General features: G+C 26.1%; 1 protein-coding gene across 1 annotated transcript; it reads left to right on the top strand.

Annotated features, from left to right (window-relative positions):
• The first annotated feature begins 1789 nt into the window (after nucleotides 1-1789).
• LOC145840800 (putative oxidoreductase YqkF) lies at nucleotides 1790-14574 on the top strand. Its single transcript, XM_082948135.1, has 7 exons — nucleotides 1790-1929; nucleotides 2730-2888; nucleotides 4551-4643; nucleotides 5490-5648; nucleotides 11955-12133; nucleotides 12948-13158; nucleotides 14293-14574. The coding sequence occupies exons 1-7, from the start codon at nucleotides 1816-1818 to the stop codon at nucleotides 14386-14388; spliced, it is 1011 nt and encodes a 336-aa protein (XP_082804261.1). The 5' UTR covers nucleotides 1790-1815; the 3' UTR covers nucleotides 14389-14574.
• The last annotated feature ends 2227 nt before the right edge of the window (nucleotides 14575-16801 follow it).

Below are 16801 nucleotides of genomic sequence, written 5' to 3'. Positions count from 1 at the left end.
ATAATTAAACTTTTACAGCATATTTTTAGTTTCATACAAAATTCTTTCATCAAAGTTGCTCCTAAAAAAGTTAAAACTTTTATAAAGGAGATTCATGGTTTTTAAGGTAAAACTCCAATTAAAGTACCATACTTCTTATTATTCTATCATGCTGTTAAACTTGATTAGAAAATTGTGTTTAATGTTTTAAAATATTTTCTTAAATGCTAAATATAACATTAACCTTAAATCACTTTATTTTGTACCCTTATAAACTTAGAGCTTAACTTAAAAAGTAATGATAAGAATGACCAATTCTCTATTACACAATAGTCCAAACTATTTTTTATTTTGAAAAAGAGTACAAGTGAAACATCAAATTATTGATACATGACGCTTTTGTTCATGATAAACATCAAGTCTTACAATTAAATATACGTTATTCATACGTTAGTTGCAAAATTATTAGTTAAGAAACGACTAGAAAAAAGTAAAACAAAGTTATGTTTAAGAATTCTATTTGATTAAGATTTAAACTACAACTGAGAAGCTCGATAGGGCAAATCTTGTTTTGTACTTAGAATCTGTTTTAATAAAATTACGATAATTTGTCGATATTATTATTTGAGTAGATAACTTTTATTGTTCATCTTAGACTCTGCTATCATCTATTTACTGCGCTTTGCATTTTTTCAAGTTTTATCATATTTTATGACGTTATAATTGTTGTCTATAAACTGGAAAAATAAGAATCTTTATAAAATTTATTATATTATACTATGAGTCGAAAAAATTCGATCGCAGTAAATAGATGACAGAAGTTTTGATAAGATTCGACTTTTATGCTTATAAATAAAATTACGTAAACTTTATGCCGAAACTAGTTATATAAAAATTAAATTAAGGTAGATAAGTAAATACACAAATAAAATATGAAAACTTCGTTTATAAAATTCAATATACAAACAGTATGATATTTGCAGATTTTCTTCTTAAGAACATCTTTTTATTCTACATTCAACACGGTATTAATTTTGAAGAGTTTATCTTCGTCTATTCCTCCTAAACTAAACTGTACAGAACTTAGATTTAGCTTTTATGTTCAATTTGGTTCAACGACATATTAGATTATTATAAGATAAGCCAAAGATAAAAAGCTAAAAGACGTTATTTTCTCATACCAGGGGAGTTTTTTATCATAAAATATCATTAAAACTATATGAATTTTAATAAAAATGTTAGTTGGTTTTAACTAAATTTATGTTGGTGAGATTTTCAGACCCAGGTTTATAAAATACTAAAAGTATTGTTTAGCCTAATGTTTCACAAACTATGTTGTTAGTTCAATTGACACCTCGGTCAAACAAACAACTTAAAATAAATATCCAACAGCAAAATTTAACTCCCATTTTTGATTACTTTTGCTTGTTAAATATTTGAGAGATACTGTGTGAGAGACTAGAAAAAGTTTCGAATATAAAATTCACGCGTCATTAAGCAAAGAACTTGCTTGCAGACTTCAAAATGTTCAAGCTGCAACATACTTGCTTTATTTTCATCATCACTAAGTTGAATGTGTGTTTATTTAAATAAATAAAACATTTTATAATTTAATTTTTTAAATGTTTCAAAGAATTGTGTTATACAACTATGTTTTAATATATTAAAGTAAAAAAGCTATAACAAAGCTCTTACTTGAACACATTATTTTTTTACAAAAAATCGGAAGTAATTGTTTTCAATTTAAGTAGCTAAATTTTATTTAGACAACAATAGAAATATGTGTTTTTACTTTGATGTCCTTATCTACAGCTAATGCAAATAAGAATTTAAACAATGCAAAGAAATAAACTTGGATCGAGCGAACTGTCAGTTTCAAATGTTTGTTTGGGTTGTTGGCAGTTCAATGGGGGCGCGAAATGCAACACCTGGCCTGGGCAAGACGAAAAAGTACGTTGCTTGTTTGTAAATATCTTAACTGTGTTTTGTTTTTAAACAAGCAAACTTTAAGTATTAGTGACTGTCGTAAAAATCTAATGATAAAGTATAAATTAAAGTTTCTGGTAAGTGTTATCAAAGTTAAAAAGCATAAAAAACTTTATAAAGTTTTGTAGCTAAATGTGGTTTCTATCCCACTGGTATACTTTAAATAGTACTACAGTAGAAATTAAGACAAGTTAGCAAAAGACATAAACAGGAGAAAGTGTTAACTGTATGAAAGAAAAATCAATAAAAAAATATTTTAAAACTAATTTCGAATCGCAAACATAATATTAAGAACAAACGGTTAGTGGCAACATAAAAACTTTGAGTTAAAAACAAACTGCTTAGTAAACAAATGTGGTGTTATAGGAAATATTATGTAGTTTAATATATATTACCATAAATTTGTTTCAAATGCTTATATAAATTGTGATCAAAAATATTCGATGTATTACTTTATTATTGCTTTGATAATTTTCTATTTTTAGAAAATTATACTAAATAAAAACAGATAGATAATGAAATGAAAAATATTAAACTTTTAATTAGGAACACAAAATCAAAAAGTGCAAACTTTTATGTTTTTGATGAATACTTAAAAATTGACTATTTGAATTGTATCTTTACGAGAAAACAAATAAATTTTTAAACTTACGTTAATTTTGCACAACATATATTGTTCAATTTGAACAGTCATTGTATGAATAATAAACTTTAAGTATTTTTTTTGATAACAAACATACTAAAAGTAAGACATCTCTGTGCAGGTTTCAATCGAAATCGTCAACAAGTGTTTGGAGCTGGGAGTCAACTTCTTCGACACTGCGGAGGCATACAGCAGCCACAAGTCGGAGCAAGTGTTGGGAAAAGCTCTCCTCGGTAGAAGAAGAGACGTGGTGATTGCATCTAAATTTGGAGCGTTGAAGGTAAGATCTTGCAGTTACTTAAATATTATTTTGCTATTTAACAAGCAAACACTTTGTAACCTAATATTTTGTAACCTCAGAATATTTAGTGAAATAGTTCTATCCTTCGTGGGCCGCATCTTGCCCGCAGTTAGCCGACCCTTGATCTATTTCAAAAGTAAGGAAAATAATATATTTTGATCTAATTAACTGTACTGTACAGTTTGTGTTAATATAAAGAAAAATGTAATTTAGTATAATACTAAAGATTAAAATAAAATCATCATCTAAAATGGCATTAATTTAACAACATAAAATTGATTAAATAAAATCAATACAATTTTATTATTAACCCTATTTTAAGTATGGGTTTTGTTTATAGATAATTTCTTATAAAGTACATACTGCAAAATTATGAAAGTGTTAAGTTTGTTGTAAATAAAATATTTAGATTTTTATTTTCAACATCGTTTTGTTAATCTTCACCGTTATATTTTTTACTTAAAAAAGTATTTAAAAACAAGCTTAATTCTATCAAAAAATGTTTTTAAGTAGTAGTGTTCTGAATACTTACAATAAGAAAAAGAAAATAAGAGAAAGTATTCTTATTACAACAAACTTGTAATTTAAATTAAAAAAAAAGCTTTTTAATTACAGCAAATAAAGACAAAACTTTTTAAGATATTTAAATAAGGATAGTTCTGTCCTAGACAAGACGTTAGACTATATCCAAGTGGTGTACGACTTGTTAATCAAAAGGTTTTTCTGTACACCAGGTCCTAAACCAATTATCTTGATCGAATTTTTTATCGTTTAAATAAGATTCATTCTATGAAGGTTCAAATTGATAACCAAAAATTTTATTCTTTTAGTTTTAAGCATCAACAGTTAATAAAAAATAAAGATTCTAGTTCTACAATTAGGACTGAATAACAACGCATTATATTGTTTTGTTTTTTTAGCTATATTTAATTTAAACTATAATATAATATTGTGAAAAATTTTTAACAAATAAATATTCATTTATTTTATTTGAAAATTGTTTAAAGCAATTTTCAAACTCTCTAATTCTAAATATTAACTTTGACTGTAAATCTAAAAAGCATTAAATAAACTCTTTTGTAAATATTAAATACAAATTAAACTTTATTAAACAGAAAATAGTTTTTTTATTTAAACTTTTTAAATGTATGGCATAGCTAGTCTTAAGTAAAAAAAAAACATCTTCATTCTTTTTAATTTTTTAAAAACTTTTGCTAATTTTTTATTACTCAGTTTTAAAACTAATTTACAAGCAAGTATTTTATACTTATTATTTTCAAAAGAATTGTTTTCCGTTTTTTGATACATTTATTAAAAATAAATAGCGTTTAATCGTGTTCTTTTGTAGCTAGCACAAAGTTAGCTACTTAGTAGCTAAAAGTACATAATAAATCACAAAACAATATTTATAACTTAGACAAAATGTATACAAAAAATAACTTAAAGTTAAATAATTAGTAGCTAAATTTTATTATAAAATACTTTTTAAAGTATGAACTTATTATTCTAATTAAACAACAATTAACTTTTAATTTCTGTAGTATCCTGTTTATAAAACAAATAAACTGTAAAAATCTAATCAAAATAGTGTTTTACTTTCGAAGTGTCGAAATGTTTGAATATTTTTTTGTTTTGTATTAGGAAAACAATGCAGCATATGATGCAGTTGACATAGAAAAATCTTTAACTGAAAGCTTGAGATCCCTTCAAACTGACTACATAGATCTTTACCAGGTATCTCTATTTTGTAGTATATTTAAATTAAGGTAAGATTATTTCTTGTTTAGCTTAATATTATAATGTAGTAAGTCTTAAAACACAGTTTAAGAGTATTTTTGATTAAATAAGATTTATATTTTTAGTATTCAAGTTTTATTTTTAAATACATGATTATTAGGTGTTTTGTAAGTTTATTACACCAAATCTAATCAACTTAAAATTATAAAAAGGTAACTTTATTTGTACATAGAAAAGTTTTAGACCTTAACTTTGTTTATACAACTAAATTTCTAAAAAAATGAGAAATAAGTGGTAACTAGATTTTTTGACTTAAAATAATAGCTCAATTAAACTTGTTTACAAATCAATAAGATAATTTAGACTAAAGAACGAGTTTAATGTGAAGAAAACTCAAGTAAAATGCAATTCAGTTTATAAATTCAGCTTGTAACAGTTAGTAAAGTATGATAGAACAACTCTTAATCGTCGAGTACTACTAAAATTGTTTGAATAACTTGTTAAACTTGAAAGCGTATAGAAAATTATAATATTTTATTTTTACAATTGGTTATACAATTAATACGTCAAGAAATTCTCTATGAAGGCTTAATTATTAAGTAAATATTTAAATTATTTTATTAGTTAAGTAAATCTTAATGTGTTTTTTTATTGTTTCAAGTATGAAATGTAAATTAATTGTTCAAACATAAAAAAAATTATATAGTTGCAAAAAAAAAAAAAGAATTTAAACTTTAAAATATTTTGGTTACTCATTGAATTTTAGAAACCCTTAAAAAACTGTCGTAAGTATATAAAAAACCTGGTAATTTATGTAATGATTCTTGTTCTAATTATGAAAAGGTCCATCAAACCACGTATATGAAAGATGTGAAAGAAACAGTCACTGAACTGAAGAGGCAGCAAGCATTGGGGAAGATAAAATATTATGCAGTGTCGAACTTTGGTCTGGAAACTATGAAGCAGTTTCATGAAAATGGAGGGGTGGCGACAACAAACCAAGTAAGAAGCTTTAAACATATATGTCTAACAAAAAGTCTCCAACTTTTAAAATTCAAGTTAAGAAATAAATTAAACAAAACACGAAAAATTCAGTAGAATCAGTAAATGAGAAATAAATTTGTTTTTTTGTTAAAGTGTTTAATAAAAAAAGTTAAATTTTTATTTCAAAATATTAATATTTGTTTAAGTAGTTTGTGTACAACTTTTTATGCTTAAAATAAACTTTTATTTACTGTTTTTTTCTTGTTATACTTGTTTCGCTACACAAATTAAACTACAATTTAAGAAACAGTTTTAACTAAGTTTTATATGTTGTTTAGATCAGTGGTCGGCACGCTGATCAAAATCTTTGTACACTAAAATGCAAAAAACTTAATATGTGCACCTTTAACCAATTAGGTTATTTTATTGATGTTTTTATGTTTTATGTCTTAACTACGTGGTCTCCAGTAACTTACTGACTGCTATACTTACGAGAAGTAAATAATATACAAACAGTATAAGTTACAAAACTATTTCCTAAGTTATGAATAAAACACACTTTGAATAAATGCAATTAATTTTATTTTCAATAATAATTCTTAGTTCTGAAGAAAGAAACTATTAAATCACGACACAAATAAAATCTATAAAAAGTATCAACAATCGTAAAGTTACATAAATACTAACATCAACTCCGCGATGTAGACGTTTTCTTGATTCTCGATAATTGAAGTAAAACGTTTAACTCAATCGTAACTAGATCATACCGCGGAATAACTTTGCAACTCTTTAACGCGTATTTGAAAGACAAACGCCGATATATACGCGTCGGAATGAAATTAACTCCTTGAAATAATAAAAATGTTTGTTTTTTTATAAAAATATGTTTGTTTTTTTAATACTAGAAGCACGTCACAAATATCTGCGCAAAACACTCCACAACATTCGCTTTTTAAATACGAAAATGAGATGTTAATATCATTACATTGTTTCTTTTTAAATTTTCAATTTTAACGTTTAAAGCCTGGTTTTAAATAATTAAAATCCTTAAAATCCTACTTAACTTTAAACTTTTTTATAAGTATAAAAGGGGGGGGGGGGGTCAAAAAAAAAGTAAGAAAAAGAAACTGTATAACTAATTATCTTAAAAATTACATAATTTACAAAAACTAAGGTAAAACACAACATGAAGACAAAGTTAAATGATAGTCATTTAGTTGGCTTCTGGCTTGTTGTCCTCGGGCTTCTTTTCTTCGGGGTTCTTGGCCTTGGGCTTGTTGTCCTCGGTCTTGTTGTGTTCCGGCATTTCTCTTCCGTTTTCTTCTACGGTGGTTTATTTAGCAGGAACGAATTGTTTTAACTCGCTTGTTTTTCTCTAAACTTCAAATTCAAAAATTCATCGAAATCACTTTTTGACATAGAAAAAATTCATCTTTTCATTGGCCATCATTGTAGTATTCATTTAAAAAATACGCGGCTCAAAAAAAAAAAAGTTGAGATATTCTTTCAAGAAAGTTTAGTAAAAACTACTATGTTATTATGCCAAACGACAATAACGAAACTGTCGGTATTTACTTTCAAACCCATTTTTTATACAAAACAAAAATTAAGCATTTAAAGATGCATTAAAAGAAAATTAATATTTTAAAACACATGAAACATTTTAATTTTGTTTTTAACTTAGAAAAACATATGTTCTTAATATTTAACTCGCAAACTTTAATAAACAAAACAGAAAACATTTTCTTTAAAGTATTTTACAAAACAATAAGTACTATTTTCATGCACAAACTTTTATAGGATTCAAGTATAAAGTATTTCTTTATAAAGTGACACAAAACTTATGCATTGTAGAAGTTTATAAAGAGTAAAATTTAGCGAGTGCTTTTTTTCGATCGTTAACAGTCAAAACTAAATGGGAGTTGAAAGTACTTTTAAATTCAAAATTTATAGGAAAAGTTTATCACGAGTTGAATTTTAAAGCTTTAAACTTGAACTTCATTATTTTACGAGCAAAAAGTCTGGTAATTTAATTTTGTTTTAAAGTTAGAGAAAAAAAGTAGTTACTAAAATTTTAATGCAGAAAATAGGCATATGAAACTTTTCTATTTTATAATTGCTATTTGATAGCTTTTAATTAATAGTTCAATTGCTAAACTGTAATTTATAATATAAAAAACTTCATAACACATCATTAAAAGTAAAAAAGCAATAAACTTTACAATTCAGAAATTGTATCAGAAAAGAATACAAAATAAATACACTTAATAGTTTCTTTCATTTTAACTTCTTAAAAAAATTACCTGAGTTTAAAAAATATTAAAATAGATGTTCATGTTAATAAAAAATTACAATTTTTTACCTTTATTAAAATCCGTTTCGTTAGTTTTGTGATAATACTTATATTTTATCTTCAAAAGGCTTTATGATAAATGTTAAAAGTTTTAGACCTGCTATTAGTAATTCTGACTCTTTTTTATTCTGTGTTATAATTTCTTTTTTGTCAAAGGAATTAAGTACTGCCAAATTGTTTTTCTCTTTAGCTAATATGTTGCTTGATACGCTAGTTTGTGATTTTGTTTTTGAAGAATTGTAATAGCCTGAGTCTTGTTTATAACTTTTAAGCTGCACTGTTGGCACTTGATATTTTGGCTTGCTATCATACTTTTTATTGTAACTGATATTTTTCTGCTGTTGTTTCTGATGTTTTTCTTTGCTAATTTGACCTTGTTTTGCTGTAAAAGCAAAAGCTTGCTTATAACTTCTACTAGCTTTTCTTTTCCGCTGTTGAGGGTTACTTGAATAACAGTTTCCGCTTAATCTTTTTTGTTGAAACTTTTGGTTGTAGTTTGAATTCTTATCTACAGCATATTTAGACCCTTGAACTGTTTTACCATTAGGACCTGTCACGTTTGCGGCTTCTGACATGTTATTTTTACCTACAACAATATCAAACTGGACTTTTTCTCCTTGTGCAAGAGACCTTAAGAATTTGTTAGGGTTGTTTTTGGCGATAGCTGTATAATGAACAAAAACATCGCTGTTCTGATCATCACGATGAATAAAACCGTAACCTTTGCGAACATTAAACCATACTACTTGACCAGTTACTCCAACTGCTATAGTGTTTTTGGTTACTTGAGCTTTTTCTTCGGCTGTTTGTGACGCCTTAGTTATTTTAAATGTTTTTGTAGGTAAGTATTGATGACATGACAAACACTGTGCTATGTTAACATTATTACTACTATTCCCATTGTATGATTTTCTTAGTTTAAAACTATCTCTATCTTGGTTATGTTGACGATAATTGTAAATATGATTAATACCATTATCTCTTAAATGAAAATTTTGTTGATGATTAGGTCGAACTTGCTTATGGTAATTTATTTTAGCCCTATGCTGACTTTGCTCATACTGCTGTAGTCTATTGTAATTAACTTGCTTAGGTATTAATGCGTTTTCTTTATAAGCATTCCATATGGCTTGTCCTTTTCTTTTAAAAAGTTCTAAGCTTTCATCAAAATAATCCCTAATCTTATCTTTAATCGAAAAGTGCATTAAGTATGCAAGAAAAAACTTAATTCTGTCCTGCTCTGGACATTTGGCCCAACTCACGGCTGTAGCAAATATTTTATTAAAGTTTGTACAATCATCCCAAATTGGAATTTTATCTAAAATTTCAGCTAACTGATTGTCCCTATTAATAAAAAAGTTTCTTAAAGAACTGTAATTTCTTTCACCTCTTTCTGTCGTTTTATAATAGTCTGACAACTCTTCTCTCGGCCAAAACCCAGTTAAAAATTTATACTTTTCTGTATTACTAAATATTTTCATTAAACATTTCCTCTTCGAAAAAACTAATAATATCACGAGGGTTTCTTACAAAGTCTAACCTTTTAAACTTTTTACTCAGTCTTTGCGCCTTAAATTTGTCGCTAAAGTTATTAAAATTATTTCGATTACTATTTTTGTAATCATTGTAAAAAGGTTCGCGTTTTTCTAGCATCGCACGTTCGTAATGTGGTGATCTAGACTGCTTTAATCTATTATTTAGCTTTTTTATTTGCATTTGCAAAACTCTTAACTCTTCTTCATTTGTTAGCTGCTTAACTTCGCTTAATTTTCTAAATTTTTGTTGAATGCTGTTTGACGGATAAAATTCAGCATTATCTTTCATCATCTCTGCTTGATGAGAATTATTAAGATTGATATCGTCATTGTTGTTTGTGTGCATTTATTCTGTTGACTGCTTAAAGATTCCTACCAGAAGAAACAAGGTTCTTAAAAGACACTGCGTGGTTTCCACTTTAACCAATTAGGTTATTTTATTGATGTTTTTATGTTTTATGTCTTAACTACGTGGTCTCCAGTAACTTACTGACTGCTATACTTACGAGAAGTAAATAATATACAAACAGTATAAGTTACAAAACTATTTCCTAAGTTATGAATAAAACACACTTTGAATAAATGCAATTAATTTTATTTTCAATAATAATTCTTAGTTCTGAAGAAAGAAACTATTAAATCACGACACAAATAAAATCTATAAAAAGTATCAACAATCGTAAAGTTACATAAATACTAACATCAACTCCGCGATGTAGACGTTTTCTTGATTCTCGATAATTGAAGTAAAACGTTTAACTCAATCGTAACTAGATCATACCGCGGAATAACTTTGCAACTCTTTAACGCGTATTTGAAAGACAAACTCCGATATATACGCGTCGGAATGAAATTAACTCCTTGAAATAATAAAAATGTTTGTTTTTTTATAAAAATATGTTTGTTTTTTTAATACTAGAAGCACGTCACAAATATCTGCGCAAAACACTCCACAACATTCGCTTTTTAAATACGAAAATGAGATGTTAATATCATTACACACCCCAAGATTTTATTTTGATAAGCGCCTCTAGTGATGGGACTACGTCAACTTTTACTTCACTAAAGCTTCTCTTAAAGCGAAATTCTGGTTACATGAAAATTCAAAATTCTTTTTAAAATAATTAAGAGACTATATCTTAAAAATATTTCGACTTTCGAAAAAAAAATGTTTGTTGGTCTTATTAATATCTACTGGCCATTTTTTTTTCGAAGTTTTCATAAATTACAAATATTCAAAAACTACTAAAAATAGCTTTATTTGTAAGCTTTTTCATCCATATCTCAAAAACATTTAAAGTTCTGCAGAAGTAAAAAAAAAACGTGTCGACATTTAAAAGACCTACATACGTATATACTTTTTTTTTGTTCAAAATATACACTACTTTTGAAGTTAAGGTCCTTTGAATATCTTGCAAGTACTAGAATTTTCCAAATTTAATTTGTCATTCACTCAAAACTCTTGAGGTTTTATACAATGAGATATATATTCATAGAACCCAATAAACTGAGTAATGACTGTTTTAAATAGGAGTTAAAACTTATTGGGTTCTATGAAAATAAATCTCATTACATAAAACCTCAAGAATTTTGAGTGAATGACAAATTAAATTTGGAAAATTCTAGTACTTGCAAGATCAGCGTGCCGACCACTGCATTAGACTATAGTAAAGTACTTGGCTATACAAAAAACTCTAAAAGTACGTATTTAAATTTGTTATTTGTTGTTTAAAGACGTTTTTTAAAAAACTATTTTAACTTTGCATTAGTTAACCTATCTGTTGTGCTTAATAAGGTAGTGAATTCACAGTTAGAAATAGTTTGTTTATTGTTTATAATTTTGTCTTTTTTTCCTTAAGGAATTTCTTTAATTAAACTCACAGTAATCAAACAAAATAAAAATGCTATACCAAGTTGTTAAAGTAGAAAACTACGTGTTTTCATTGTACCGCAAAAATTTATTGAAGAAAAATAGAGAGTATGAGATACGCACTAAAGAACTACTATATATTCTTTAAAGTAGATTTACAAATAAATTATTGTGTTTACAATTTTGATAGAATCATTGTATTTGGTTTTGGTAGCAATATCTCGAGAAAATATAGTTTTTTAAATAACTACAGTAAACTATTTTATTTACGTAAAATCTAACTAAGCTTTAGCAGTATCTAACTTCATCAAGTTAGTTACAGCAGCAATAGCTCTAACAAAACATTGTTTAACTTTGGCTGTTTAAGGTAAACTCATTTACATACCTTGTGCATATGGTTTTTGCGACATTCTAATATAAAATATTAAAAAATTAAAGCATATAAAAAGATTAAAGCAATAAATTAACTTTTGTGCTAAACATTTGTATTGGTATCATTACCGCTGCTAGCTTAGCAAAATTTAAACATACCTAAAAGTCAAACAACCACTTTACAACTATTGCAGTTACCTTACAACTTACTGTGGCGAGCAATTGAGTACAACATAGTTAATGATTGTGACAAATACAATATCGATATTCTCGCGTACTCCCCTCTGCAACAAGGACTCCTCACTGGAAAGTTTTCATCGCCGACTGAAGTCCCTGAAGGAAGAAGAAGAACAAAACATTTCAGCAGCACAAGGTTGTACATGTGTTATATAAAAAGAAATTAGATAAAACTGTTCTTAATTTTATTTGTTTTATTATAATAGAATCAGAGCTAATGTATAGTTTAAAACAAATGAAAAATAGTTTTACCCTAAGTTATTTTTGCAACTTTTTGATTACACTCATTAACTTTTAAGGAAACAACTTTAATTTTTTGGAATCATTTTTCTATAAGTCAATAATTTTTATTTTTGCTGAGAGTATAAAATTTTAAAGCTGCTAATATAGGCTTTTAAAGGCTTTTATACATTAGTGACTTTGCTGTTTTTTATTGAAAGTTAACAACTGTTTTCTTTAATGAAAACTATTATTTAAACTAGTTTTACTTTGATAAATACATACGCTGTATTTAGCTTGCTCGCATTTAAACTATCATCTATGATTGTATAAAGTGATTGCTGTTAGTTTTATTGTAAATTATTTATATAGTTACATTAAGATAAATTTTACATACCATCAAAACTCTCGAAACGAAATGTTTTTTAGAAGTTCTAACAAAGCAATTTTTTGTAAACCTTTGGGCAGCTCAAATCTTATTAGTTTAGATGTTCTTTGTATAGCAATATTTTTTTTCAAAGAAATAATTATCGAATTTTGTAAAGTACTCTGGTTTACTTATAATATTAAATCTATAAATTATTTTCAATATGGTTTGCTTCTTGTTTTAGTTCAGAAAAACTAAAACTTTTCAGATTGAAATGCATAAAAATTTTAATCAAACAAACTAAACATAACTTAAAAACGAAACATTACAAAAAAAATCTAATAAAATTTCCACCTACACGCAGCACAGTTATGTCGAGGCACGGGCAGGCGGGTGCCGAGCAGGAAACGTTTCAAACAATCGAAGCCATCAGAAAAATTTGCGGTAACGAACACACGATGGCGTCTACCGCCCTCTCGTGGTTAGTTAGTCAGAAGAGAGTGGCTTCGGTGGTGGTCGGCGCGAGAACTCCGCAGCAGATGGAGGAAAACTGCAAACTGTACCAGCTTTCTGAGGTTGTTTTGTAAAAAAAATACACAAACAAATAAAGTAGGAGCTAATTAAGTTTTTTGAAGTGCTAAAGCTTCTTGTTAGGTTATTTATGATTGAAGGTTTATATATTAAAAACACTAAGATTAGCTTAAGCTGCAATTGAAATACAAAAATATTAGTTTTTGTTTGTTTTAGTATGCATAAAAAAACTACATTTAAACTTACAACGTAAAAATTTACAATTTTTTTAATATACCTGAAACATTTTAAAAATATTCAATTTGTTGATATATTAACTCTAATTTAAACACATGTGTAAATTTAGTAATAAATTGTTAAAAAGTTTTTTAAACAAACCATTTTTTTTAATGTTTGAAAATATACTATGAATTTTGTTGAATCAGTTTTAATTACAGGACTTTTTAAATTAAATGGTTGGTTTTCTTATTTTCTTGTTCAAAGACTATAAAAACTTTATATTAGCTAGCATATGTTATGTAAAGTATATGTCTAAAAATTCCTTTAGTGTTTTAATAACTATTTTTTATTTTCTATATCTTAACTTAGAGAAAATATATATCATTTAAAATGAACTAGAAGTGAAAATTTTTAAAAACAAGAAAAAAAAAACACAAAACATACATTTACTAGGTATAATAAGAGTGTTTTAAATATGCTAATCTATCTTTGTTTATTTATTCAATACGTCACAATATGTATTTTTGTATATGTAAATAAAAATATTTTTACTCGTAAGGGACGCTTTAAGCGTTGAAATAGAAGTAATTAATTTTAAAAATAATTGTATTTTTATTAAATAAATATTATCACATTGTATGCAATAAGATAAAGTACAAACTTAGTGTAATATACTTTACTATAAATGTTTATACTTTATAAAAAACTTTCTCGAAATAAAAACTGTGTAATGTTTTTTTTTTGCCTTATGTTAAAATTTTAAGATTATGTTGAAATTACCAAATAAGTTTAAGTTTTTGATCATTTAAAATAATTCAAAAATAGTCAAAAAACTTACTCTTATGTTAAACTTTTTGATAGTTAAAAATTTAATAAATAATTAAATTGTCACTAACAACAGTCTATTTAAACAGATAATACAATATTATAAGTTACTTTACTAATGAAAGAAATTTCAGGAAAAACTTCAAGCCTTGGGGGCTGCAACCGAAAAATTGAAGGAAATTTTTGGTGAAGATCCCGATATGTGGGCAAAAGAAACTAGAATTATATAACATTATTTTATATCCCAATATATAATTTTTCTTATTTTAATGTCAATTTATTTTTTGGTATAGAAATTTAAATTTGTAATTCCATTTCTTTCATGTTTGTAGTTGTTATTTTCTAGTACTTGTTCTTTCTAAGTAATTTTATTCATTTTGTTGAAATAACTTTTTAATAAACGAAAAATCATTAGAAAAAAGATATAGGCAGCCATAAATAAAAAGGTTTTCTTTTTGCATAATGTATGAATAAAAAGTATTAGTACTTATATATCTTTAGATAACGAACTAAAGAAATGAAAAACTAACCTAGTAAATTTTTATGTGTAAAATTAATTTTTATGATCTGAATATACATTTTTATAGTAAATAAAGCTAATGTTTTACTAACTTATGTTTTGTACATAATTTTTATTAAAAAGCCTGAGGTAGATAGGGGTATTAACATGGTATTATACTAGTTTATATTTAAAAAACAGTTTGTTTTTTCAGAAACAGTGTTTCAATATCATACAGTACTCTTTTTTTTATAAATCTAATTACAAAAATCTTAATTTATATTTAGTTTTTGGCACGAAACTAAGTTCTAACTCTTTTTGTTTTCCATTATTTTATTATAAAACTTTATAAACTAAGGTGCTTATTTTCGGAATGGCCACTAGTTTTTGATAAATATTTCCAGGTTTTTGAAAGTACAAGTTTTTGGGTATATTTTTAGTTAAAATTAAGTTTAACTTTAAAAACAGTGTTAATAAGTATAACAATATTGAAAACATACTTAAAACTACTTTAAATGAGTCTTTAGTATAAAAATGTTTGATGATGACAAAAATTTTTATGTATATGATAGATTTTTGTGTCAAATCTAAATTTTAATACTTAAGAGGATTTTTTTTTTAATTTCAGATATTTTTTCTAAATTGTCAAATTCCAGGTTTAGTGGCCACCCTTTTATTTTTTTTCAAAGATTCATCATATTTATTTTCAATCATAGGGTTTATTTGCTGTTAAACTAAAAAAAAAATTTAATTAAAAATCATGATATTATATATTGTGAAACATAAAACCAATAATTATTTACTTGTATCGAACTTTTACCCTAAACTTATCAATACTTAATAGTACAAAATACTGCAATGTTTATTTTTGTATAATTTATTAAAAACAAACGTCGTCTGAATCAATTGAACTTGTTTCTACATCACCTAAATTTTATCTATTGTTAAAAGCTATACTTATATCATAACAATATAAACTTATAGTTACGCAATGTCAAAATAATCACTTTTGATTTTATTGTTTAGATATATCTATTTTTGAGCCTGAAAAAATACAAACAAAAAAAAGAAAACTATTATCCTAAATTTTTAGAATTAATTATAAAATAATTGTACATCAAGTAAGTTGAGTTTAGTAAAACAGCTTTTTCAACTAATTAGATAAAAATGAATACTTATCTATTTCTAATAATAATAAAAATAATACCACAATCAATAATACTTTAAACATATTTCAAAATTAAAATCAAACAATTTTTGAAAAATTAACGAAAATTCTTACTTTCTGATTCATCTGAAACTAATGAATAATCAATTTTGAAGTTCTTTTTTGATTCACAATATACATTTTTTGCTTCTAGATGGCTCATTTTGTTTTTTTCTAAACTACTGGACGAAATGAATTCATTAATGTTTTGTAGTGTAGATTTTTCTTCGCCAACTGCAAAACAAAAAAAAAAAATTTTTTTTAATTTATAATAAAACATGAAATTTAAAGCATACTGTTTTTGTGCAGTTTTTCGGTTCTCTGCAGTCTACATTTTGAGTCATTTGATTTCAAGGAGCAAATTGAATCTATTCTTCCACTGTTCGAATAACATAAACAGTTACATAAAAATATGCTAACTCTTCATATAAAATAAATGATAAAAATTCGTACTAACTTTTTAAATGAATCAGCAACGACGGATTTCTCATCGACAGTTTCATCTCCAAGCCCGCTGACAACTGAGCTTCTAATTCTTTCAACTCTACAGTCCGTACCTGAGCTTAAAACTTCATTGTTTTTGCAATGACCTTTAGTGACTTCAAGTTCGCTGAGGCGATTGTCACCTAACGCTTTATTGACTTTGCCAGCCTCTGATGCTTTTAAAAAATCTATACGGCCTCGCAAGGAGTCTTCAGGCTTGTCAAACATACTTTTTGAAATATTATTTTGCATTGAGTTTGGTTTAGCTTCTGTTTCATTATTTACTAAAACGCTGTTGGACTTACTACTGCGGTTTATAACAGATATTTGACAGATGTTCGAGCACGGAATAGTGCAACATTTTTGTTCGTTTAAGATACTGAAACTTTGCTTTCTACTGCAAACCGATTCTTCAGAACGGTACTTTTGAACCGAAACATCAGAGTTTTTAGTG

Source organism: Thalia democratica, chromosome 7 (genome assembly GCF_965202585.1).
Source record: "Thalia democratica chromosome 7, ktThaDemo2.hap1.1, whole genome shotgun sequence".
NCBI classification, from domain to species: Eukaryota; Metazoa; Chordata; class Thaliacea; order Salpida; family Salpidae; genus Thalia; species Thalia democratica.
This window is presented reverse-complemented; position numbering and strand designations above follow the sequence as displayed.